The sequence below is a fragment of the Numenius arquata genome, chromosome 5, assembly GCF_964106895.1.
Source record: "Numenius arquata chromosome 5, bNumArq3.hap1.1, whole genome shotgun sequence".
NCBI lineage: Eukaryota > Metazoa > Chordata > Aves > Charadriiformes > Scolopacidae > Numenius > Numenius arquata.
Genome location: NC_133580.1, coordinates 5,232,797 through 5,256,996, shown reverse-complemented (window position 1 = coordinate 5,256,996; position 24,200 = coordinate 5,232,797). Strand labels below are relative to the sequence as shown.

The following is a 24,200-nucleotide window of genomic DNA, read 5'->3' as shown; positions in this document are numbered from 1 at the left end:
CCGCTCCTCGGAGCCCCCACGAGGGTACCTGGGCTCACAGGACAGCCCCGACGGGGCGGCAGAAGTCCCCGAGGCGGCGGGGAGGAGGCGGGCACGGCGGCGGGGGGCTCCCCGCCGCCGTGCCCGCCTCCTCCCCGCCGCGGCGGGCGAGGCTCCGCCCGGCTCCCGGGGCCCGCAGCCGGCCGGCGCCCACCCCGCGGCGGGCTCCCGCTCGCCCGGACTATGAGGAGCGGGACCGGGAGGGGGGCGGCGGCAGCGGCGGCGGCAGCGGCCCCGGTGCGGCGGGAGCGGGAGCGGGGGCGCCGCCGCCGCCGGCCGGGTCATGCCCGTGCGCCCGGGGCGGCGGGGCTGCGGGCTGCGGCGGGATGGGCGCTCTCCGGGCCGGCGCCCTCGCCTTCCTCCTCCTCCTCCTCCTCGGCTGCCTCCTGCCCCGGCGCGGCCCGCTCAGGTGAGCGCACGGCGCGGGTGCTCGGCGCTGCGCGTCCGGCGGGGCGGCTCCCACTCGCGGGCCGTGGAGCTGCGGGGGGCCGCTGCTCTCCGTACCCCTTCCCCGGCACCCCCTCCTCCTGCACCCGGACCCCCATCCCCAGGGATACACGTTTCCCCTCCGGCACCCCGGGCATCACCCCTTCTCGGAGACGGATCTCTCCTGCGGGGTCCGGGCATCCCTTCCCAGACCCCGAGGAGCTCCAGGACCCGCACCCCCAGCCCCGATCCGGACCTCTCTCCAGGGACTGCTCCCCCCAGCCAGAACCCTTCCAGCCCCGATCCAGACCTCTCTCCAGGGGCTGCTCCCCCCAGCCAGAACCCTTCCAGCCCCGATCCAGACCTTCCCGCAGGCTGCAGGAGCTCCCCAAATCTGGCCTCTTCCCCCATTCCCTGGGACCCTACCCCAGCACCCTGGGGACCCACCAGACCTTCCACCTCCAGCCACACTCCCCTGGGCTCTGCCTGTCCCCAGCAGCCCCTGCCCCAGTGCTGGGTCCCTGAGGGTCCCTCTGGCCCCGGGCCAGCTGGAGACCCTTGCCGTGGTGGGAGAAGGGGCAAGCTGAGCCAGGTGATGGCCCAGGCAGCTCTCTCTCCAGTGCTGCAAAGTCCCTGCGATGCCCAGACCCTCTCTTGGCTCAGGGTGTTTCGGAGGGGGGCTCAGGACAGTCCCTGACCCAGCCCCTGGGTCACCAAGGCCAGTGGGTGCCTCAGGTCCCATGGGTGCAGGAAGAATTCTTGGCCCACCTGCGTGGAAAATGCAAAGTCCCTGGGTCCCATTTTCCCTCTCCGGCCACCTTGGGTGCTATCTGGGACAAGGTGGGATGCTGGGGAGAAGTGGGCCAGGCAGGGGGGGCTGCAGTGCCCTTGGGCTGAGCTTGCTCCCTGTTCCTAGTCCCCCTCCCATCACTTGGACAGTACGGCTGGAGCAGCACGGGAGGAACGGCAGCATTTGTGGCAGGGAGGGGGGAAATTGTGTCAAAATGTCATCACATGCAGAAACTGCTTGTCTCGGGGTGGCATTTTTAGGCGGATGTGAGTGTTTTCCAGCCCCACCATCCCCCAGCTCCACGGAGGTGCTGAGCTCCAGGGCCCCGCAGTGCCTGGACCAGTTCAGCAGCAGAGTCCCCTGGGGCAGGCAGTGCCCAAACTGGAGACCTGCAGCCAAACCCTGAGAAGAGCCAGGCCCCAGGGGCTGTGCCCAGGGGCTGTGAGCCAGCATGGCCCTGCCAGTGACGCCGCTGGAGGCGGCTGCACCCAGGGCTTTTCTGCACCCCCTGCAGTCCCCAAGGTCCGAGCATCACTGGGGCTGCAGATCCACTGCTGCTTGGCCAGTTAGCTGAGCCTCTCCAAGGAGCCAAGGGAGACTTCCTCCCGCATGCTCCAGGGGAGTACCCTCATCCTCCTTTCCAGCGTCAGAGGAGGACATGGTTCAGGGCTATGTGGCAGGCAGAGGCCTGATTTAACTCCTTGTTACCCTGGCCTCTTGCAGCTCTCCTCCCACCTCTCTAATGCAGCTCCTGGATGGGGAATTTCTCCCAGTCTTTTGCTCTTGGCAAGGACCAGTCTCAGGTACTCTCTGCTGCCCATCTCCAATTAAGGGAAAACTTGCCCAGCTGCATCGTTTTGGGATGGCCGTTGTGGCCATTTTAGCCAGCAAGGAGTGAATCTCACTCCCCTGAGAGAAGGTAGGAACAAGGTGTGTTGGTAGGAACAAGGACCCCAGGGGGTGCCAGCTCCCAGCATCGTTCTCTGCTTGTGATAACGGGGTTGTAGCTCCAAGCAGTAGTGGGATCCACCTGGGCATGGACCTGGTGGAGTTATGAGGCAGCGAGCAGCAGCACCAGCAGCCTGCTCAAAGCTCTCTTTGTGTCCGGAGGTCTCCGACTAATTCCTCTCCATCACAGCCACATGCCTGGCAATGTGGTGAGCGAATGTCTCTCGCATTGTTCTTTGAAATGATCATTATAGACTGACGGAAGGAGAGAAACCGGCAGGCTAAGATGCGTTCACAAAAATATCCCCTCCAAGGTCAGTTTAAATAAGTCTCCATCATCGTTAGGAGGACTGCGTGGGAGAGCTCATGTCAGCTCAGCTCCACGCCATGGCCAGTGCGGAGGTGGGCTTTGCTGCTCCTCTCCTGCCACGTCGTCTTGGCCCCTGGGAAGGTGTCACAACCCCAGCTGTGCTCCTGGGCACCTCCTCACTCACGCCAGGCCAGCTCACACCTCGGAGGGGGTTGTTGTGTCCCCCCGGCCCCCAAGCCCCCCAGCCATGCAGGGTACGGACGTTTTCTCGGCAACTCAAGCTGGGGCTGGCGATTGAACCCAGGAGGGACCTGCTTTCCCCCCCTGGCACCGGCACAGATCCCAGCTGCCATGCATGAAGCTATCACCTGGACCAAATGCCATGCCAGGGGCTTTGCTGGCAGGGAGCCAGGCAAAACACAGATACGTGGCATGGATACACGGCACTCGGGCTGTGGTGGGCAAGGGGGGAAACTTCTGGGATCACAGCGGAGGGAGGAAGGGGTCCTGGGGTGCTGGAGCAGATGCAGCACGGGAACAGCCGCTTCCCCTGGCAGCTGGCAATGCCCAGGGGGTGCCGCAATGTGCCTGCAGACCCTTAGTGCCAGCAGGCAGCTAACCTGCCTCCTCTGCCCTGCAGGCTGGTCTCAGGGCGGGAGGAGATTAAAGCTGCTTCCCGAAGCTCGCCCCAGCCCATGTCACCCTCGGATTTCCTGGACAAGCTCATGGGACGAACCTCAGGGTATGACGCCCGGATTCGACCCAACTTCAAAGGTAAGGGGAGGACGTGAGGCTCCCAAACCTGGCAGCGACCCACACTTATGGCTGCCCAAAACCAGGGAAGGGGCAGGTATGGGCTTGGGGGCAGGACCCTGACCCACGTCCCTCCATCCCAACGCCCTTCCCGGAGTCCCGGCAGCTCCTGCGATCGCGGCCGCCCTGCAAGGGCTGCTCCGCCTGACAGCGCTGGCGGCTGCAGTGCTCACAGGGTGTGCTGGGGGTGACCCCACAGGCAGGGGGATGCTTGTGTGCATTCATCCGCACAGCCTGTGCCAGAGGCAGCCCCCCCTCTCCGTGTGCCCGTGCAGTGCCTGTGTCTCCCCGGCCAGCGGCGAGAGGAGGCTTCCTGCTGTTTTCCAGGTCCACCCGTCAACGTGACATGCAACATCTTCATCAACAGCTTCGGCTCCGTCACCGAGACCACCATGGTGAGGGTTTCACCAGCGCAACGGGCTCCTCTCCCAGTGCCTCGGGGCTGGCGGGCGCTCTGCTGGGGAGCATGTGGGTCCCAGTGCCTGTGAGCCCTTCTCCAGAGCCAGCCCTGGCACTACAGTGGGGACATGCAGAGCCATAGCAAATGGCTGTGGCTTTTCTGGGGTCAGTTAACCAGAGCTTGGCTGTGTGGACAACATCCCCCCCCGTGCCTGGGAGAAACATCCCAAAGGGTTGGAGCAAGGCAGCCAGCAGTAGTTCCCTGCTGTTCACAGGCTCGGCAAGCCAGCTCTGTGTCCCCTCCATCCCCAGCCTTTTCAAGTGCGTGAGGAAGCCCCAGAGCTAAAAATTCCCTATTTGTGCTGCTGCAAAGCCTTAATACCGTCAACCATCACATCAACCCCCCAGAGGGCCACAGAGCCCTGTGAGGAACACTGCAAGCAGCAGCTCCTCCTCCTTCTCCTCCTCTTGGCTGCCGTGGCTTTGGCTTTTTCATTTCCCCTGGCTGCTGACAGCGTGGGAAGGCTCCTGAGCTGCCCCTTCCCCATGCATCGTTAGTGTCAGGCAGGACCTGAGCCTTGACCAAGAGACTCCCTCCCACCTCCTCCTCCATCTCTTTTTCCTCCTCCTCTTCCTCCTCCTCCCTGGGCACCGGTGGGGTGCTCCCGGCTGACGCGGTGCCCTCTGCCCCAGGACTACCGGGTGAACGTCTTCCTGCGGCAGCAGTGGAACGACCCCCGCCTGGCTTACCGCGAGTACCCCGACGACTCCCTCGACCTCGACCCCTCCATGCTCGACTCCATCTGGAAGCCAGACTTGTTCTTTGCCAACGAGAAAGGGGCCAATTTCCACGAGGTGACCACCGACAACAAGCTGCTGCGCATCTTCAAGAACGGCAACGTGCTCTACAGCATTAGGTAGAACACTTCTCCTCTGGTGCAGTGCCCAAGTGGGGAGGAGAAGCTTTCCTCTTGCCTCCCATGGGGCAGCTTTTCCCCACCGACCACCCCAGCCCCCAGCAACCCCCTCCTTTCCTCTGCCTCCTCTAGGCTGACGCTGATCCTGTCCTGCCCCATGGACCTCAAGAACTTCCCCATGGACATCCAGACATGCACCATGCAGCTGGAGAGCTGTGAGTACCTAGGGGGGTTCAAGCTGTGCTTCATCCCCCTCCATCCTACCCCATCCCATCCCTTCCCACCCCATTCCAAAGGTGGCATCTCCCTGCTTCTGAAGGAGGTGAGCAGGAAGGAGCCATCATTCACAGAATCACAAAATCACAGAATATTTTTGGTTGGATGGGACCTTTGAGATCATCAAGTCCAACCAACAAAAAAAAAAAACCAAAACAAAGCAAAAAACAAAACAAACAAACAAACAAACAAAAAAAACCAACCACACCCAAAAAAATCCCAGAACACCAACACCAAACCAAACGCCCACAACCACACCACACCCCACCCACAAACAGACCCAAACCAACAATCTCGGGCACTAGAGCATGCCCTGAAGTGCCATGTCTACACATTTCTTAAATACCTCCAGGGATGGCGACTCCACCACCTCCCTGGGCAGGCTGTGCCAGTTCCTGACCACCCTCTCAGTAAAGTAATTCTTCCTAATACCTAATCTAAACCTCCTCTGCCACAACTTCAGACCATTAAGACCATTCAGGGTGGGGATTAATGAGGTGCGTGTCCCCCTGTCCCATGGCTCACTCCGTCCCCTCCAGTTGGCTACACCATGAATGACCTCATCTTTGAGTGGCTGGAAGAGCAGGAGGCTGTGCAAGTGGCAGAGGGCTTGACGCTCCCTCAGTTCATCCTCAGGGATGAGAAGGACCTGGGATACTGCACCAAGTACTACAACACAGGTGAGCACCCCAGGGACCCACTGCCACCCCCTCCCTCGCCGTGGCCCGGGGGTCCCTTTCACCCACCAGGGTCATCTTTGCCAACAGGCAAGTTCACCTGCATCGAGGTGAAGTTCCACCTGGAGAGGCAGATGGGTTACTACCTGATCCAGATGTACATCCCCAGCCTGCTCATCGTCATCCTCTCCTGGGTCTCCTTCTGGATCAACATGGACGCGGCGCCGGCCCGGGTGGGCTTGGGCATCACCACCGTGCTCACCATGACCACGCAGAGCGCCGGCTCCCGTGCCTCCCTGCCCAAGGTCAGTGCTGGCTCAGTGGGGTCCCATGCTCCAGCCTGCCAGGGACACCTGGGGTATCCGCTGCCATCCCCAGTGTCCCAGGAGCAGAGGAACCCTTCCCTTGGGAATGGCTGGATCCGTAGCCATCTGGGACACCGTGTGTACCAAGGGGGAACACAGCGAGCTCTGGCCCGTGTGTCCCAGCTGAGAGTGCTCCTGTGCCCCTTGGCAGCTGGATGAAGCTGGCAGTGGTGGTGGGGGGGATGAGCAAGGTGGGGGGACAGCGGGTCCCTGAGCCCCCTCTCACCCTGGCAGGTCTCCTACGTGAAGGCCATCGACATCTGGATGGCCGTGTGCCTGCTCTTCGTCTTTGCCGCCTTGTTGGAGTACGCAGCCGTCAACTTCGTCTCCCGCCAGCACAAGGAGTTCATGCGTCTGCGCCGGCGCCAGCGGCGGCAGAGGATGGTGAGTCCCTTCCGCCACTGCTGTCATGACGTCTGCCCGTCCTCAGCAGACAAGGGGACACCCCAGGGCTACAGGGCCAGTTTCTCAGCAGCCACCAGGGCAGGGCTCAGTGCTGGGATGTGTCCTACTGCCCGGGGCTTGTAGCCGGCCCCGCCGGCACATCAGGAACCCACAGGCATCGCAGTCCTCCTGCCTGCCTGAGCAGCACAGTGCACAGCACCCATGGGTGTCTCAGGCCCTGCCAGCACAAACACCCCCAGGGTGCCGTCGTCCTCCTGCTGGGACCTTCTCAGGCTCTGCTTCCTCTAAAAAAGCAGAAAAATAAACACCAAGGGTGGGGGAAATGGCCTTTCCCCTTACCTGCAGCCCCAAACTGGGGCTCCTCGCTGTGCCGCAGTGGTGACAGGGCGGTGAAGCTCCAAGGGGACCTGGTGGCACCCAGGGACAGGGTCTGGGCTGCAGAGAGGAGCACAGCAGGGCCTGGAGAGGCAGAGTCCCACGCTTGCAGGATAGTCCTCCCCTCCGTCAGCCCATGAGATGCTCAGGGAAGGCTCGCGGCTGCCCCATTCCCTTTTTCTTGCCATAAGCACACTGCGAGGCACCGGACCTCCATGGAAAACAACACGTACACACCGCACAGGCTCCCGGTGCCCTGTGCAGCCAAATCCCTTTGGCACGTGCTGAGGACGGATCCCAGTCCCTGGGCACTGCTGGAGAGGCTTTCCCCCCCACCATGCTGAGTCCCCATCCCCTCCACTGTCCCCATCCCGGTGCCTGGAGCCGCTGTCCCCGGCGCCGAGCCATCGGTCACCCGCTGTCCTGTTTCTGTTTGGTGCGCGCTGTCGGATGCCAAAAGGGCCTGAGCGGTGGGACGGCCAGCCTGGAGTCCCTGCGGCAGCTGAGCGGCCGGCACGGCGGCGAGCACACCTACGCGACGCTCTCGCAGCTCTCCGGCTCCCGGGTAAAGCACGACCCTCCGGCAGTGCCCCCCCCGACCCCTACCCCCAGCACACCCCCAGCCAGCCTCACCCCCCTCCTTCCCTAAACAAGCCCCCCAGGAGCCAGTCCCAGTGGAAGAAGCAGGGCAGTGATTTGCACAGAGCATGCGCCCATAGGATGGAGCTGCCGCTGCCTTGGCTGAAAAGAAATTTGGGAGAGGGATGGGAATGGAGCAGATTTCCCTGGAGACACCCCCTGCTCCATGCCTCAGTTTCCACTTCTGTAAAGCAACCCCCTTTGCCAAGGGAGGAGTGATGCTAGGACAGATGGATGACCACTCCTGGACCACTGCCCAGCTCCCCTGGCCATGCCAACACCTCTGGCAGGGTGAGGGCTCTGCTTTCCCGGCTTTCCTTGTTTTGAGGCACCCACAGCTCCCTGCAGTCACCCCAATGCGGGCACTGGCTCAGGGCACCCAGGCACTCCGCAACTCAAGGTGTAGAAGGAGGAGCAGTGGGGCAGGGCAGGCTGCCAAGCTGGTGGGGAGATGCTGGGGGATGACCAGAGCTCCCAGGAGGAGATCAGGCTGGGTACATCCTCGCCTCCCCACCCAGCTGGGCTGCCCCGAGCCTCACCTCTGCCACCAACAGCCCTTGGACTCCAGGAGAGGCTTCCCTGCTCCCATCACCATGCTCCCTCGCTCCCTGCCTTTCCCAGCCCCTGAGCACCGACCCCTGGAGATGAACACCCACCCAACTGGGGCAGGGAGGGGGAGGCTCTGCAGAGCCCAGGAACCATCTGCTGGCTTAAAACAGACCAAAATGTAGCTGCCCTGAGGTGGAGGCTGCAGAGCACCCAGCCTGGGGTGCTGCTGGCAAGGCACTGGGTGCATACAGGAGCACCCCGGGTTGATGCTCGGTCAGAGACGGGAGCAGAGCCACACTGCCCGTCGCTGCCTGATGAAGCACAGCCCAGGTGCCACAGCCCCACGGCAAATCCCGGGCCCAGGGAGTCCCCTGCACCCAACCTCGGCCCCCAGAAAGGACCTCGGGGCTGCCCCAGCCCAGAGGGACCCAGCTGGGAGAACCAGCACCCCCAGTCTGCCATCTCCTCCCCCAAATACCCGGGCTGAACTTGCTGGCTCCCGGGGCTGTGGAAATAGCTGCTACCTGCCCCCCCAGGGCTGGGGGAATAGCTGCTGCCCCCCAGGGCACACAGGGTACTCCAGCTCCCCCCCGACCCTGTCCCCAGGGGTGGCCGCCAGCGCTCAGCCTGGCACGGGGGAATAAAACTCTGCTGCAAATGAGAACTAATCTCAGCAATTTGAGCGGCTGCTGCTCTTCCCACTGAGAAATCTTGCTTAGCCGGCGGATTTCTGAGTTAAATAAAGACTCCAGGGCGCAAGCTCTCCGCATGAGAGCCCCCTTTGCCGGCTGAGCGCCTGTGCAGGCTGACCTCAGCGAGGAGGCTGCTCTCCGGGGCTTGGAGGGCAGTGCCGGTGGGAGATGGGGTTCGGGATCCGGCACCCGGGCTGCGTGTGGGCTCGGTGTGAGGCTGCAGCACCCCCCGGGGAGAAGAGACCCACTGCAGCCACATATGGCACTGGTGGGGAAGAGGGGAGATGAGCCACAGAGACCAAATGAGTGGCCCGGGGGCTCGTCGAGAAGCCAGGCATACAGCCCAGTGTTGCATGTGCCGGTCACTTTGCCAAATCTTTGTGCGTACACAACCACCCCCACCCCCCCACCCCAAGGATAAAAGAGCAGGATGAGGCGAGTCACTAACGATGTGCATCGCTAACGATGCGCAGCTGTGGCTGAGGAGGAGCACAGGCAGCGCTGGCCGGCACCGAGGGGCTGCGAGGCGAGCAGGGCTGGGCTACAAACGGTGGCTGTGGGCTGTGACCCGAGGGTGAGGGCAGGTGCCCGGCTCTCACGGCACTTTTGCAAGCTTGATCATGACGCCACTCAGCCCCCGTGGGCACGCTGCCCTCCCTGCAGCCCCCTGCCAGCACGGGGGGACATGGGGTGAGCAAGGACAGAGAGATCAGCAAAGAGTCCAGCTCTCTCAGCCTCCCTCCTCTGCTGCACGGGGCATCCCCCGCCAAGCAGCCACGGAGACAAACAGGGGTCTGGGCCCTTGGAGGGACTGGGAGGCCCTGCAAGCCCTGGTGGTTGCCAGGCTCCTGCATCCCTGCCCAGGTCTGCCCCATCAGGCTGCTTGTCCCCTCCTATCCACTGGCATAGGCACACTTCCATCCTGCTGCCACAGCAGTGTCTGCGCCCCCCCAGCTCCCTGCACCCCAATACACCCTCTACCGCTATGTGCTCTGCACCCCATGGCACCCCTGTGCCCTCCTTCCCCATCCAACCTGCAGCCACAGCAGCCCCATGTACCCATCTCACCCCCGCCCCAACCCCAGTTCACCCCTGTCCCCCCCAGTTGCCGGAGAGCCGGGCTTCCCATCCGGAGCTGGGAAGAGGCCAGGGGGGATCAGGCTGCCAGGGTTGGGGTTGTCCTTGGATGCACCCTTAAAACACACGCTGGATGACAGTGCTCGCCCCCGCACCCCGTGCACGCCGCTGCCTGCCTCTGCCTGCAGCCTGCCGGCCCCGTGCTCCTGCCTGCACCCTTCGGGCTTGCTGAAAAAGCGCCTGCCCTTGCACCAGGCACTTACAGGACCGTATCGCCCAGTGCGGGGGGTGTGTGGGACACGCAGCCACAAGCACCTGCTCGCCCTGCAGTGTTGGCATCCACGGGGTGCCCCAACTGACAAGCCTTTCCCTTCGCCAGGAGGAAGAGCTCGTCCGCGAGAGCCGCTTCTACTTGCGAGGCTACGGGCTGAGCCACTGCCTGCAGCCGAAGGATGGGGCTGCGGAGGGGCCCAGCATCTACAGCCCCCCCCCGGCCGGCATGCTGCTGCGGGAAGGGGAGAGCCTCCACAGGCGCTACATCGACCGGGCAAAGCGCATCGACACCATTTCCCGAGCCGTCTTCCCCTTCACCTTCCTGGTCTTCAATATCTTCTACTGGGTGGTCTACAAAGTGCTGCGCTCAGAGGACATCCACTCGGTGCCCTGAGGCCCAGAAAAGCATGACAGCCGCTCGGTCTGACCCCCGCAGTGACTCAGGATGCCACGAGCTCAGCCAGAACTATGTTTCCCTCTGTCCCGGAGCAGCGGCACAGCCAGGCTGGGCCTCGGAGCCTGGACATGTGGCAGCCCCCATATCCCTTTGGATGCCGGGGCACCGAGGGGGGGGATCAGCAACCCCAGATCCCCAAGATTAGCTGGAGAGAGGGACCCCTCCTGCCTCCTGCATGGTGTCACCCCTGGGTACCCAGGGATGCTGCACTGCCATGGCACAGGGGAGCCCCTGGTGTTTTGGGACACTGCACAGCTGGTGGCCAGGGAACACCACCTTCCAGCCAAACACCCTCCACCCCTCTGCACCTTCCACGTCAGGCTGCTGCTTTTCCAAGCTGCATCACTGAGCTGTGGGCCACCAGCAGCCAGGCGAGAGGCTGCAGCCCTCTCTCCTCCCCTGGCCCGGAGCTCGGTTGCAGGAAACAGCAAGCAGCACCCCTGCCTGCACCCAGAGACTGTGTGGGGTGCTGGCTATGGCCCCGTAGCCCCCAGCCCAGCAACAGACAGGGACCCTACAGCCCCCAACCAGCTCCAACGCACAGCAAAGCAGCCGGTCGGGGATGCTTCCCTCCCCGCAGAGCCCAGAGCTGCCCGTGATGCCCGTGGCCGCAGGCAGGACTGTGGCAGGGACACCGGGCAGGAGGTACCGTTCCCTCCAAGGAAATGCCAACCCCGGGGCAGGCAGCAGGCGAGCCCCGTCCTGCTGATTGTGACAGGGCGCAGACGGCCATTGCAGCCGCAGGTGGGATCCGCTTGGTGCTGGGGAGCCGGCACTAGACTACCTGCAGGGTAGGGTCCACAGCCCGTCTTCCAGGAGGGATTTTTCAGGATGAAAGCAGCGAGGGCAACTTGGCCGATCCCTGCGGAGGAGCAGAGTGAGCAGTGGCATCCCCAGGCTGCTGCGTTCCCATGGCACTGCAGTGCCAGCAGAGAGCTGGAGGTGAAAACTACCCTGTTCCTCAGCTTTCTCTCCATCCCGGAGCCCAGGCATGGCGTCCCCCAGGGGGCTTCAACCCCCACTGCTCCTCCACCGGAGAGGAGAACACCCGAAACCTCGACAGGACAAGCTCAGCAAGGCTTCCAGCCCTCCAGACCTGGATATCCTCCATGCTTAGCAGGAAATAAAAGCAGTAGGTGATGTTTATGTAGGTCCTACAGAGAGAAACGTGTTGATGCTCTCCTTTCCCCCTGCTCACAGCCAGCCTGGGGGGGCTTGCAGCCCGACAGGGTCTGTGTCGCCACAGCCCCAGGTGGAGGACAGGGCCCAGGGTCTTCCAGGCAGGGCGGAATGGAAACAGGAATTGCCCCTTTCCTCGGAGGCTGTGGTGCCACCATGGCATGGTGAAGACCCTGGTGACCTGCTTGTCATGGCAAAAGGGACCCTGCAGGGCAGGGGGACACGGGTGGGAGGTCAGCACTGCCTGCTGAAGCCAGACCAGGGCAGGAACCCCCACCATGGTCCCTGGGCAGGCATCACCCTCTCCCTTGCATGGCTCACTGGGAGCAAAGCCCCGCACCCCCACCCCATGCCCAGCCCCCCGAACCCCACAGAGTGCTCACCCGCATGCACCCATTTCACAGATGGGGCAAGCAGAAGACAACTGGCCCCAGGCCATTCCCAGGACCCACCAGGATGGGCTGAGCCAGCTCCATCCCACCACCATGCATGCCTTCCCCACTGGGGTTCCCCGCGGCGCCCCACCGCGTGTCCAGGCCAGGCTTTCGAGACTCGTTTTTGGGGAGGCTCCATTCGGAGGCGGAGGAAGGGGAGCACCTCGTCTCCTCATCTCGCCCAGCACCCTCGAGGCAGAGCCCAACGGGGAGGTGCCAGTGCCCGCAGGAGCTGGGCAGCCAAGCCACCCTCTAGTAGCGGTGGGTTTTTAAACAGCATCAATCTTCCTACGCAAATAAAGCTTTTCTGGGATTTTCAGTGGTGTGCTGGGGGTTTGTCTCTGCTGAGGACCCTGCGGCCAGCTCCAGCTCCCGGCGGGGACCTCTGCATGTGGGAGGGACACGGGGACAAGGGTACAACAGCCCTGTGGGGACAGGAGCCCTGAGCTGCAATTACACCCAGGTATCATTACCTCCACGGGCGATTTTGCCGACATAATTGGGGGTGACTGTCGGGTTTTATCTCCTTCATGAGAGATGCCAGCAGGGCTGGGTGCGAGCCACCTGCGAGCTCCCAGCCCCAAACCCCATCACCCTCCTCTTCTCCCCAGCTCTGTGGGGTGCTCCCCGTGGTAACCTCAGCTCCTTTCCACCCCAGTCAGGCTTGGCCAGGGGACAGGACCCAAGATGGGGCAGATGTGGGGCCGGGGTGGGGGTCTCCGCCTCTGCAGTGGAGCTCAGACACCCGAACATGGGCGAGCATCCCGACGGGCGAGCCTCCCCGCGCGGCCCCTTCGCAATGGCTCGCTGGGCAGGCGCCAGCCTTACAAAGCTGCCAGCTGTCCCGGGGGGCTTACGCCAGCCCTGCAGTGCCACCCGGGGCCGGCGCTTTTGTCCCCAGCTGGCGCGGGGGCAGGCAGAGCCCACAGCTGAGGGCCGAGCGCCCAAGCAAACATCAATCTCCCCTCTGTCCTCCCGGCCAAGTTTCACAGACCGTCTCTGTTGGTACCTCACAGCCCCGTCGCCCGCCCGGCCCCATGGGGGTCTTCTGCGGCGGGGAGGAGAGAAAGCGAGGTGCACCCACACCGATGCGGTGCTGGGGTTGATCTTTAGATGGGACAAATCAAACCCCTCTGAGGTCTTGCTCCTGCCCCCACCCCAAACCTAGAGAGGACGCAGCCAAGGGGAGAGCGGGGAGATGTTTCATGCCAGCGCGGTGTGTCCAGTTTCTTCACTCCCTGCTCTTTCTCTCCCTTGATGAATGTCAGGCCTGGGCACCCGCTGTCTGCTTGGAGATAAACGCTGCAGTCAGCCCTGAGCCACCCAGCTCCGGGAACCAACGAGTCCCAGAAAAACGAAAATGGTAAAAACCCAACACATCCTTCTTAAGCTAAAGCTCCCGGGTCCCACGCACTGGTCGTGGCGAGGCGAGGGGGGCTCTGCTGGCACTGAGCTAGCAAAGGCATGAGGGGAGTGCTGCCCCACAGCCCCTTGTGGCTCAGGTGTCCCTGGAAGCAGTTTCAGCTCCTCACTCTGGTTCTCCCAGCAGCCCAGTTTGGACTTGGAGCCACTGGGACACCCGCACAGCTGTAGGGCTGTCACTGCCCTCCAGCACGCAGCTCCAGCTGGTCCCTCACATCCTGGGGACAGCGGCAGAGGCCAGGCTGGGGATGCTGAACCCTGTGCTCTCCCACAGGTCACAATGTGTCCAGGGGTCAGCCCAGGTGGCTCCATCCCCCAGAAAAGTCCACAGCCTTTGGTTGGAATTGGCTTTCCTTTTCCTACATGAGGCTGTGCATTGGGGAACACGTCCCAGCCACCACGGGAAGCAGCAGTGGGTACAGGAACAACAACCACAGCCAAGTTAATTGCTGGTTTAAATGGAAGTTAGTGGAGTTACACCAGGTTAATAGGATTCCCAGACAGTAAAATGAGCATCATCGGCACTGTGCCAATGGCACAGCCAGGGCTGAGCAGCCATGGGCACACACAGGTTTGGGGCAGCACGGCCACTTGCCAGCCCCAAAGGGTGCCTGCATGAGGCTGAGGAAACGTGCCCTTGGCTGGGCACTGCAACAGCATGGCAGTTAGCCCCCACCCTCCACCAACCACAGAGGGCCTGATCCTGCCGGAGCTGAGCTCTGCTGCTGTGCATGGTGGCATTGGGGTGCCAAACCTTCCCTTCCTCCCCACCTCCCCCACGGAATCATGGAATTGTTGGAGTTGGAAGGGACCTTCTAGAGATCATCTAGTCCAACTCCCAGCCAAAGCAGGGTTGCCCAGAGCACATTACTCAGGACTGCATCCAGGCGGGTCTTGAAAATCTCCAGAGAAGGGGACTCCACAACCTCCCTGGGCAGCCTGTTCCAGGGCTCTGTCACCCCACCAGCACCTCTTGCCTGCACCCAGAGCCTGGAGCTGCCTTGGGACAACACCGACTGCCAGAGGTTTAGCAAACCGCCCTGTCTGGATGGACTGATGCCCGCAGGACAGCTCATCCCACGCTGTTTGGGACATCAGGTTTGGAGCCAGGTGAGTTCAATGCAGCAAGAACAAGTGACAGCCCTGCCAGGGCTCTGAGCACTCAGCACCCTTCACACTTTGCCCAGGCATCGATTTTTTTTTTTAAAGAAAATATCCAGCTCCAAAGTCAGCCAGACAGTCCTCAGCGGGCCAGTGCTACTACTTACAAGTGGGGAAACTGAGGCACGAGGAAAGCACCAGGAGCTGGACTGGCAGCGAGCCCTGCTGGGATCTGACCATGCCACAGCGCATGGAGCCCTCACAGGACCAGAGACCCACTGAGGCCAGCCCTGTGAGGGCACGATCCTTCCACCACAGGGAAGTTCCGAGCGTCGGGTGTTCAGGCAGCGTGAACCCCAGCCCTCAGCACAGCTTCCCCCGCCCCTGGAGAGAGAAGCCCAAGAGCCAAGGGGCACTTTGCCCCCCAGGGCACTCCTGCCATCTCAGCTGCAGCATCACACCACAGCCCATCACCTCCACCCCCTCAGAAGGGCCTCGTTGGTGCCCCGCCAAACTCCATGCCCCCACGGCCACATCCACCACCCTCCCAGCATCGCTTTGGGACCAGCCTACATCGCTCGAGGGAAGCCAGCCAGCACGTGGAGACCACTGGGCACCCCACATGCTCCCCAGCCCACGGGGAGGTGGGTCAGGTACTGCCAGGAGTGTGGGGGGCAGGCAGGACACTCAGGAAGGGGCAGCGAGGGAGGGCTGGAGCCCGGGTACATGCAGGGATCAGCCCTGCAGCACTCCCAAGCCCTGGGAATATGGGATAACTGCCCGGCTCCGGGCTGTGGTTTTGCACAAGAAAAAAAACAAAGCGATGAGGTTTTCCAGCCCTCAAAGTGGCTTGTTTTGTCCGACTTTGAGGGGCTGAAGCGCAAAGGCTTCTCAAGGGGCAGGGGGAGGACGCCGACACTGAAACAAGGAGCAATTATCAGACCAGAGGCTCTGAAGAGCTTTTGTTCCCTGGATGCGCCAGAGCAGGGATGGGAGGACACCTAGCGAGACGTCTCGATGGCCCCGCGCACCAGCGGCACCCAGAGCCCATCGCTGTGGCAGCCCTGGCCCTGCAGTGGTCCCATCCTGCTCCCCTCCTCCTCCTGCTGTGGTGAGGCCCCACGACGAGAGCTCCAGCGAGGCTGCAGGGGCTGGTCCAGCCCTGGGGGAGATGAAGACTCGGCTCCTCATTTCCCATTTCTCACTGGTCCCTTGGCAGCGAGAGCCTCCATGCCTCCCCGACAGTCCACACACGCTGCCAATGCCGATACCTCCGGCAGGATGAGGCCCAGTGGTGCTCGCAGCTGTGCAATTCCTGCAAAATTCCCCCAAAAATTCCAGGGATTAAATCTGGGCCTCATCTCAGAGACGCTGACTGGGATGCAGGTGCCCCTTACAGCTCCCTGGGTTCTTCTGACACCAGCATTGCCCTTTCCCAGAGGTTCTCATCTCACCCCCCAGCCAAGCGGGTTTTACTGGCGCAAACAGGGCAATGCCCAGTGATTATAACTTATTCTCATGGCTGAGCTCGTTTGAGGGTACAATCTTTGAGTGCAAAGATGTGGGTGGGAACAGGCACCCCAGGCAGAGGCAGGCTGGACCCAGCCCATCAGGGATCCCCACAAGGAGGTAGAGTGGGTACTGTGTCCAGCTTTGGAGTCCTCAACACAGGAAGGACAGGGACCTGTTGGAATGGGTCCAGCGGAGGGCCACGAAAACAGAGGGATGGAGCACCTCTCCTATGAAGACAGGCTGAGAGAGCTGGGGTTGTTCAGCCTGGAGAAGAGAAGGCTCCGGGGAGACCTCATAGCAGCCTTCCAATATCTGAAGGGAGCCTCCAGGAGAGCCGGAGAGGGACTCTTTGTCAGGAAGTGTAGTGACAGGACAAGGGGTAATGGTTTTAAATTGGAAGAGGGGAGATTTAGACTAGGTATCAGGAGGAAATTCTTTACTGTGAGGGTGGTGAGACACTGGAACAGGTTGCCCAGGGAAGCTGTGGCTGCCCCATCCCTGGAAGTGTTTAAGGCCAGGCTGGATGGGGCTCTGAGCAACCTGCTCTAGTGGGAGGTGTCCCTGCCCATGGCAGGGGGGTTGGAACTCGATGATCTTTAAGGTCCCTTCCAACCCAAACCATTCTATGATTCTATGAAAAGCCTGGCCATACCCCACGCTCCGCATTGGCCTCTTGCCAGCGCTGGATCCAGCCCCAGGCTTCACTCTGCTCCTCGGATCCCTGCAAGAGGAGAGTCAGGCTCTGCAGAGACCCCATTCCCCTTCCCTACCTCCCAGCCTACAGTGCCATAAAACACCCTGAGCTCACGGCAGAGACCCCGCCGGCTCCTCAGCACAGCCGAGGGACACGACAGCCCTGGGCTCCGCACACACCGTGCAGCCAGGACAAGATGGCTGCGAGACTGTCGTCTAAAGAAGCGCTGTAACACCAAACCCCTCCTCCTCCTCCACTGATGCTGGACAAGCTGCCAGGGTCAAGGAGATGAAGCCGGCAGTGTGTCTCAGAGGGCCGAAGGCACCCAGGGGTGTTAAGAGGGTTGAGGTGACAGAGGAGGAAGGAGAAGAGGGGGAAGGCGGCGCTCCGAGGAGGAAGGTGCCGTCGGAGGGTTCACTCAGGGGCCGCTCGCAGGAGGCTTTGAGGCAAGGCTGAAGACCGGAGCCAAAACCAAGCCCCGGGCCCGTGGGGGAACAACCCCCGCCCCCCGCAGGACCCCGTGCTCATACGGTCAGCGCCGACACGGCGGAGCACGCACAAACCCACCGCCCCGCTGCCCACGGCAGCCCCGAGTCCCCCCACACCCCGCCCCCGCGCTGCTGCGGGACCGGTCCCAGCAGCGGCGAGGAGGCTCTCGGCCCGGGGGCAGCTCCCAAGCGCCTCACGGGGACCTCGGCGCGGCAGCCGGGAAGGGTCGGCCCTGCCCACGGCAGACACCGGGCAAACGACCCCTGCCGAGCCCCAGCCACACCGGGCGTCGCCCCCGCCGCCATATGCCCTTCCGCCTCGCTCACGTGACCCTCACCTCCCCTCCCCACGTGACCGCCGGGAGAGAGGGCGGGCCGCGGTGACGCCCCGCCACCCGGGATTGGCGGAGGGGCGGCGGGCGCGGCGCGGCGATTGGTGGGTCGGACCGCCCGTCGCCGCGGCGGCTGGTGGGCGGCCATGGCGGCCGTGCGGCGGGTGCTGCGCTGGGCCCTGGCGGCGGCGGTGGCCGCGGCGGCGACGCTGGCGCTGGACAACGGGCTGGCGCGGACGCCGCCGATGGGCTGGCTGCACTGGGAGCGCTTCCTCTGCCGTACCGACTGCGCCACCGACCCGCACCGCTGCGTCAGGTACCGGCGGGGGTGCCGCGGGGGGTACGGGCCCGTAGGGGAGCCCAGGTACCGGCGCCGGAGGTGACAGCCGGACCGGTGCGATGCTCTGCGGCACTGGCACCCGGTGTGCCTTCCCTGTGCCAGGGCGGAGAGCCAGGCGGCTGCAGGGCCTTGCCCCCCCGCCTCTGCCCTTCGTGTGCTACCGGGCGGGCCGGCCCCTCGGCGGAAGGGCGGCCCGGTTGCCGTGTCGGTGGTTAGAATTCAGGCCGCCACCTTCTCCGCTTTCTTTCCCGCGCCCAGCGAACGGCTCTTCGTGGAGATGGCCGACGTGATGGCGACGGAGGGCTGGAGGGAGGCGGGTTACGAGTACGTCTGCATCGACGACTGCTGGATGGCCCCGGGGCGGGATGAACACGGCAGGCTCCAGGCTGATCCAAAACGCTTCCCCAGCGGGATCCGCAGGCTGGCCGACTACGTGAGTGCCACCCGCCGTAGGTAATGGGGGGACCCGACCCACAACCCCGCCGGGAACAGGGCAGGAGAGGGAAGGCCGGGTGGAAAATGGCCCCCCCATAGCTGCTGCGCTGAGGCCCTGCCTGCCAGAGCGGGGTTCTCCTTCCCTTGCCAGCCCAGCCCCCCTTCCTCCTGCCTCAGGGCCGCCCCCGTCCCCGCTTCGCTTTCTGCAGGTGCACTCCAAGGGGCTGAAGCTGGGAATCTACAGCGACGTCGGGAACAAGACGTGCGCCGGCTTCCCCGGCAGTTACGACCACTACGAGCTGGACGCCCAGACGTTCGCCTCCTGGGGCGTGGACCTGCTCAAGTTCGACGGCTGCGACTCTGGCACGCTGGAGCTGCTGGCAGAAGGTAGGGGAGGGCCGGAGAGAGCACTGCGGTGGGAATATCCTGCAGAGAGCAGCAATTCTAGGCCCAGGGTTGGGCTCCAGGGAGTTGCTTTTCCCCGAGCGTACTCATTTAAGGGATTTGCTTACAAAAGCAGGTACGAGACTCTGTTCCCAAGCCCAAGGTAGCGAGCGTTGCTGGTCCAAGTGTTGTTTTTTTTTTTTTTTTACCTGCTCAGCCTCCTGGAGCTTTCCACTGGTGCACACAGCTTGAAAAAGCAGCTCCCTCACACCAGAGACCGCATCGTGCTGAGCAGGGAAACACGGGCTGGGTGCTCTGGGGGCTTCTCTGTGCAAGCTCTTAACGCAGCAGAGGCTTTGCCCTTCTGCCGTGCCTCTCCTGGAGAGCTCACAGCGTTTCACACACTCAACCCTTAATCCCTTTGGTGAGGCCACGTCAACGCGCATCAGCTTGAAGCTAGAAACAGCTTGCGTCAGCTGTAAAAAGGGCAGTTATCGGAGCTTTTAATGGGAAAAAAAAATAAATGAAGGGAATTCTGGCTTGAAAATCCTACTGGGGTTTTGAGTTTAAAGCACCCCAGTGTAAATCCCAGTTCAGAAGTTACTGGCACGCAGGCTGGCAAGTCAGCAGCTGAAAGCTTCAGTAGCTCGCTGTGCCGAGCAGGACTTGGCTACGGAGTCTCTGCAAGCACAAGCAAATCCCAGTGCCACCGGAGCAGATTTGGGGGAAGAAGGATGCAATTCAGAAGGTGGTTTTCTCTTGACTGGACTCTGGCTGCCGGCACGGTCAGCAGGGATCCTGCAGGCGGTCCTGGCTCTGGCTGCCAGGGAGAACATGCCCAAGTGACAATCCCATGGAAAGCAGTTGGTGGGGCATATGCCAGCTGCCGCAGCCAGGAGCACGGCTCAGTACCGTGAGTGACAGCTGAGCTGAAAGCTCTCATTGGATCATATGTGTAACCCAGATAGATAGAATCTGGTTGTGTTGAAGCAGTTCCAGGGGAGAAAGCAAGCATTTCTTTCTCTCTGCTGATTAAAAGGGACTTAAAAGGGCTGTCTGGGGACAAGGACAGGAAAAAGCTAGTGCTTTTGAATTCCTGCCCAGTCCATATGGCGCAAATGCCTCATAAGAACATACTCCTGCAACGTTAGCCAGCGAAGCCGTACCCAGCAGCTTGATAGATACCAACTTGTATTTCCCAGAGATCTGGAGGGAAAAATGCCACACAGCAAAACCACAGCCTCTACCCACGGCTGTCTGTACAAAGAGATCAGCAGTCTCAGAGCAATAAACCTGCCTGTGACCTGTAGCAACGCTGTGAGGAAGCTCTCCTGTCCTTGGGAGGCAGGAAACTGGCTGCAAACCATAAGCTCCCCTGTCCCTGTGGTGCTTCAGCCTTGATTTTGCAAAAGTTGAACTGAAACTTGAACCTGTGACATTGGATTAGTTCCTCTGACCAAGGAGATTTGTGTAACCTCTGCCTGCCCTCTTCCTTTAGGTTACAGGCGCATGTCTCTGGCCCTGAACAGGACTGGAAGGAGCATTGTGTACTCCTGTGAGTGGCCTTTCTACTTGAGGCCTGTGCAGCAGGTAAGGAGTGTTTCTCAAGTCTTATCCTGGGGCTGAAAGTGGGAAGAACACAAAAGCACGAAGTGCAAAACGGCCTCCTGAGAAACTTGCTGCTCTGTGGTCTGACAGAACAAGGCTGTAAGCTGGAAAAAAACCACTTTAGAGCCCTCAAGTATACCTGAGGCAAGTCATTACTCTGCTGAAGGGAATTCCCGTAGGTTCCTGCAAGCATGAAGGCACAGCCCAGGTGGAGCGTGCCAAAGAACACAGCAGTATCCATCTGCTTTCTGTCTCCAAGAAACCAAGCAACAAAACACTGGCAATGCAAACACACAGAGCTAGCGGATAGCTTGGCATTGTTCCTCCTGGAGGCAGAGTGCTGCAGGTTCAGCCTTAACAGTCACCTCTAGGGACCAGGAGAGAGATTTTAGGACAGCTTATCTCATAGGAGTTCTCTACATTGTTTACCAACAGATTTCTGCCAGCCAGGGTCCACGGGTGACACATTGCTCTCCATCCCATAGCTGGCTTCCCCTGTGCCACCACAACAGGATACTGCCATTCCCTCCCACTGGGAGTTAAATGCATTAGTCACCAAAGGGTGTAAACCCAAGAAATGGCAGTAATTACTGGGATGTCACAGTTTAATCCCAATGGCCCTGTCACACCTTCAGTAAAATAGCGCTCAAAGGAATTTTCTAACAGAACTAGGTGGCCACAACTGTTCTCCCAAGGGAAGCAATAGTGGTGTCTGGAGTGTGGCAGACTGGAGTTACTGGGCAAAAGGCATCCTAGGGAACCAAAACATACTTGATTATCCAGATCAGCGGTGATGGAAGGCGTTATCATAGTTCTCCCCAAATTATCCCTGATCCAGTCTAGCCTTGTGTATGGTCTTGTTCCTGTACAGTCAGGCTCTCTGGCTAATCATGCTCATTATTTTGGCAGCCCAATTACACAGAGATCAAACAGTACTGCAATCACTGGAGGAACTTTTTTGATGTCTACGATTCCTGGAGAAGCATCAAGAGTATCTTGGACTGGACAGCACTTCACCAGGACAGCATTGTGAAGATAGCTGGGCCAGGGGGCTGGAACGATCCTGACATGGCAAGTAGAGCAACACCCACCTCCCCTGCGGCAGCAGCCCCTGTCCTTGGCGGTAGGGTGAGAAGGGGAGGAAGAGAATCAGGAGAAGGGCTCTGATGGGGCTCTAGGATTAGGAATCTGATGAGAGAGAAAGAGAACTACAGCTACAGAAGGTACTGAGGAAGCGCTGTCTCTGTAAAGCAGCCTCTACAAGCAGTGCCAGTTCAGAACACAGGCGTGGTGGTGGGAGACAGTCTCCAAAGTGCTGATCTCCCACCAGAGGGAAAACCCCTGGGTGCCAGGCTGCGTTCCAGCATCGCAAGGAAGGAATAGCTGCATCCAAAAGCACATTCTTGAACACTGCCTAGCCAGTTAGGATCCTTCTTTACCTCTACCAGTGGTTCATCCTAAATTGCCACACTAATCATGCCTTGATTTTCCCAACCATCTGGTCCTGCTCCTGGTGCTCAGCCTATCTAACCAGTCCCCAGATAGGGGTCCCACCCTCAGCATCCTGTCATTTACCAGTGCTCAGGTTGGTGGCCCAGTTTCTCCTTGGCAGGCAGCGTTACCAGGCATTTTTGTTTTCTTATCACAGCTGGTGATTGGAAACTTTGGGCTGAGCTGGGACCAGTCGGTGACTCAGATGGCAATGTGGGCTATTATGGCAGCTCCCCTCTTCATGTCCAACGACCTGCGGCACATTAGTCCTGAGGCCAAGTGGCTGCTCCAGAACAAAGAGGTGATCGCCATCAACCAGGATCCGCTGGGCAAGCAGGGCTACCAAATCACCACGGTACGGCAAGACCAGGCTGGGGGTGCAATGTGGGGCATAGGCAGCCAGTCTCCTCAGAAAGGGGACACTGGGTGCACACAGGGTATAGAGGAGTGCTTAGGGTTTGGGAACAGGAGGCCAGCGGGCCTGCTTAAACAGACAGGGACAGAGACCATCATTCTGCCTCCCCTAACGTAAGCCCTGGGTTTATTTTCTCCTTGGCAGGACAAGAACTTCGAGCTGTGGGAGCGGCCCCTGTCTGGCCGAGCCTATGCCGTGGCGGTGCTGAACCACCAGGAGATTGGGGGACCCCAGAACTTCACCTTCTCCCTCAGCTTCCTCGGCAACGGGCTGGCCTGCAACCCAGCATGCTCCATCCGGCAGGTCCTGCCAGCCAGCAGGGACTGGGGCGTTTACAGCTGGGTCTCCTCCCTGAGCGTGGAGGTGAACCCTACAGGCACTGTGCTGCTCAAAGTAGCGGTTCTATAGGAGGCACAAAGACAATCTTTTCATAAGCTTCAGACTCTGTCCGGACTTCTTGTCATGAGAAGCCTGTCTCCCTCCTCCAAGCAGGGTGCCTTTGTCCTCTCCTCCCCATTCACTACCTGTGTGCTTCTACATGGACTTTGAACCTTCAGCCTAACGTGACAAGTACCCATCACTCCATCACCAAGAGGTAACAGAGAAAGGGGCGCTGCTTCTCTTCTATTTACGCTTTCTCTGACATCTCACCTAACTCCTTCTCCAAGGGGCCATAAGGGCACCAGCCCACTGCCACTACCGACCAAAGAAATGCAAAGGATACATGCCTTAGTTTTCCTTGGGCATTTCAGGGACAATAGGGAAATACACCCTGGCTGCCCTGCTCTTGCTTTGCCAGGCCAGGGCACACAGTCTGAGAACAAGAAAAGCTGCTCCTGCTGAAGAAACCAAACACTCCCTCAGAGCGTGGACATCTACTTGCACCTTCTGACAACTCAGGGATTGACCTAAATCACCACACTTCTTAGCAACTCCTTTCTTGACAACTGCCTACTTACTATAAATGTGATTAAGTATCATGCTTTAGGACTTGGCTTTTGAGGGTTTCTCCTTACCCCAGAAGTCATCTCACCAGTGGCTGTCACTTCCCTTTAAATGACAGATCCCTCTCCATCCTTCATGGGGCCACTGGGGTCCCCTTCCTCAGTGAGCTGCCTTCCAGAAATACTCGTGTGCTTGCCTTCCACTGCTGGCAGTAGCCTTTAGGTTGAATAACATGGGTCCTTCTGAGACCAGGGATGGATACTTAATCGCTTGTGCAACTGTTATGTACAAGTATGTTCTCTTCCGACTACTGCACAATCAGGATATCTTGATTTGTTCTTATTTCTGTGATTAAGCACTTTGATTAAAACGTCCCTTAAAAAGGCCAAGCTTTTTCTTAGTTCCACTGTACGGGAGTACAGCATGGTATCTGAAATTAAAATGGGTTTTAGAAAACGGGCCAGCTTGTTCAAGTCACTAAGTTCTTGTGAAATTTGTCACAATTACTACAAACAGCGCTCAGTAAAGCTGACGCGATGCAGCTGTACAGTCCATCTCACAGGCAAAGACTAAAGCCACTGCTGCCAACAGCTTAAGCAGCAGGAGTTTGAAAACACCAACCCCATCAGCCGGTTCCAAATAAGCAAAAATACAAGTTCTGTTAATTTGGTAACCGAGTCCTCTCAGTCCCTTTAAAGATGTGGAGAGTTATTTCTCCATCCTCCAGCTCTATTTCCACTACAAGAAAGTTACTCTTAAGAGAGAGCTGCGCATTGTGCTCCCAGCATCTGCTGACAGGGGATTTCCTACTCACGGGCAGCATTTTGCTGCCTCCAGTGGCTGATGCCATCACAGCACAGGGTAGGCTGCCTTACAATGTACCACACTCTCGTAGTTACCCATCAGTCACGCTCACTTAGAACTTCAGTGGTGTGTTCGGGCTTCTTTTAAGGGAGATGCCAACAAGAGGTGCCAACAGCAGTCAGACACCAG

General features: G+C 60.4%; 2 protein-coding genes across 2 annotated transcripts; both read left to right on the top strand.

Annotated features, from left to right (window-relative positions):
* Window positions 1-3,172: 3,172 nt before the first annotated feature.
* LOC141465008 (glycine receptor subunit alpha-4) lies at window positions 3,173-10,364 on the top strand. Its single transcript, XM_074148184.1, has 8 exons — window positions 3,173-3,287; window positions 3,654-3,721; window positions 4,419-4,642; window positions 4,775-4,857; window positions 5,458-5,598; window positions 5,686-5,900; window positions 6,195-6,344; window positions 10,077-10,364. The coding sequence occupies exons 1-8, from the start codon at window positions 3,209-3,211 to the stop codon at window positions 10,362-10,364; spliced, it is 1,248 nt and encodes a 415-aa protein (XP_074004285.1). The 5' UTR covers window positions 3,173-3,208.
* Window positions 10,365-17,735: 7,371 nt separating this feature from the next.
* GLA (galactosidase alpha) lies at window positions 17,736-22,670 on the top strand. The gene is made up of 7 exons (XM_074147181.1): window positions 17,736-17,905; window positions 18,188-18,362; window positions 18,574-18,751; window positions 20,247-20,338; window positions 21,266-21,427; window positions 22,005-22,202; window positions 22,407-22,670. The coding sequence occupies exons 1-7, from the start codon at window positions 17,736-17,738 to the stop codon at window positions 22,668-22,670; spliced, it is 1,239 nt and encodes a 412-aa protein (XP_074003282.1).
* Window positions 22,671-24,200: the final 1,530 nt, after the last annotated feature.

Coding starts and splice junctions, on each gene's coding strand:
- LOC141465008 (XM_074148184.1), top strand. CDS start 3,209: ATGTCACCCTCGGATTTCCTGGACAAGCTCATGGGACGAACCTCAGGG. Junction 4,643..4,774: donor AACGTGCTCTACAGCATTAG/GTAGAACACTTC, acceptor TGCCTCCTCTAG/GCTGACGCTGATCCTGTCCT. Junction 5,901..6,194: donor CCCGTGCCTCCCTGCCCAAG/GTCAGTGCTGGC, acceptor TCACCCTGGCAG/GTCTCCTACGTGAAGGCCAT.
- GLA (XM_074147181.1), top strand. CDS start 17,736: ATGGCGGCCGTGCGGCGGGTGCTGCGCTGGGCCCTGGCGGCGGCGGTG. Junction 17,906..18,187: donor GACCCGCACCGCTGCGTCAG/GTACCGGCGGGG, acceptor TCCCGCGCCCAG/CGAACGGCTCTTCGTGGAGA. Junction 18,752..20,246: donor GCTGGAGCTGCTGGCAGAAG/GTAGGGGAGGGC, acceptor CTCTTCCTTTAG/GTTACAGGCGCATGTCTCTG.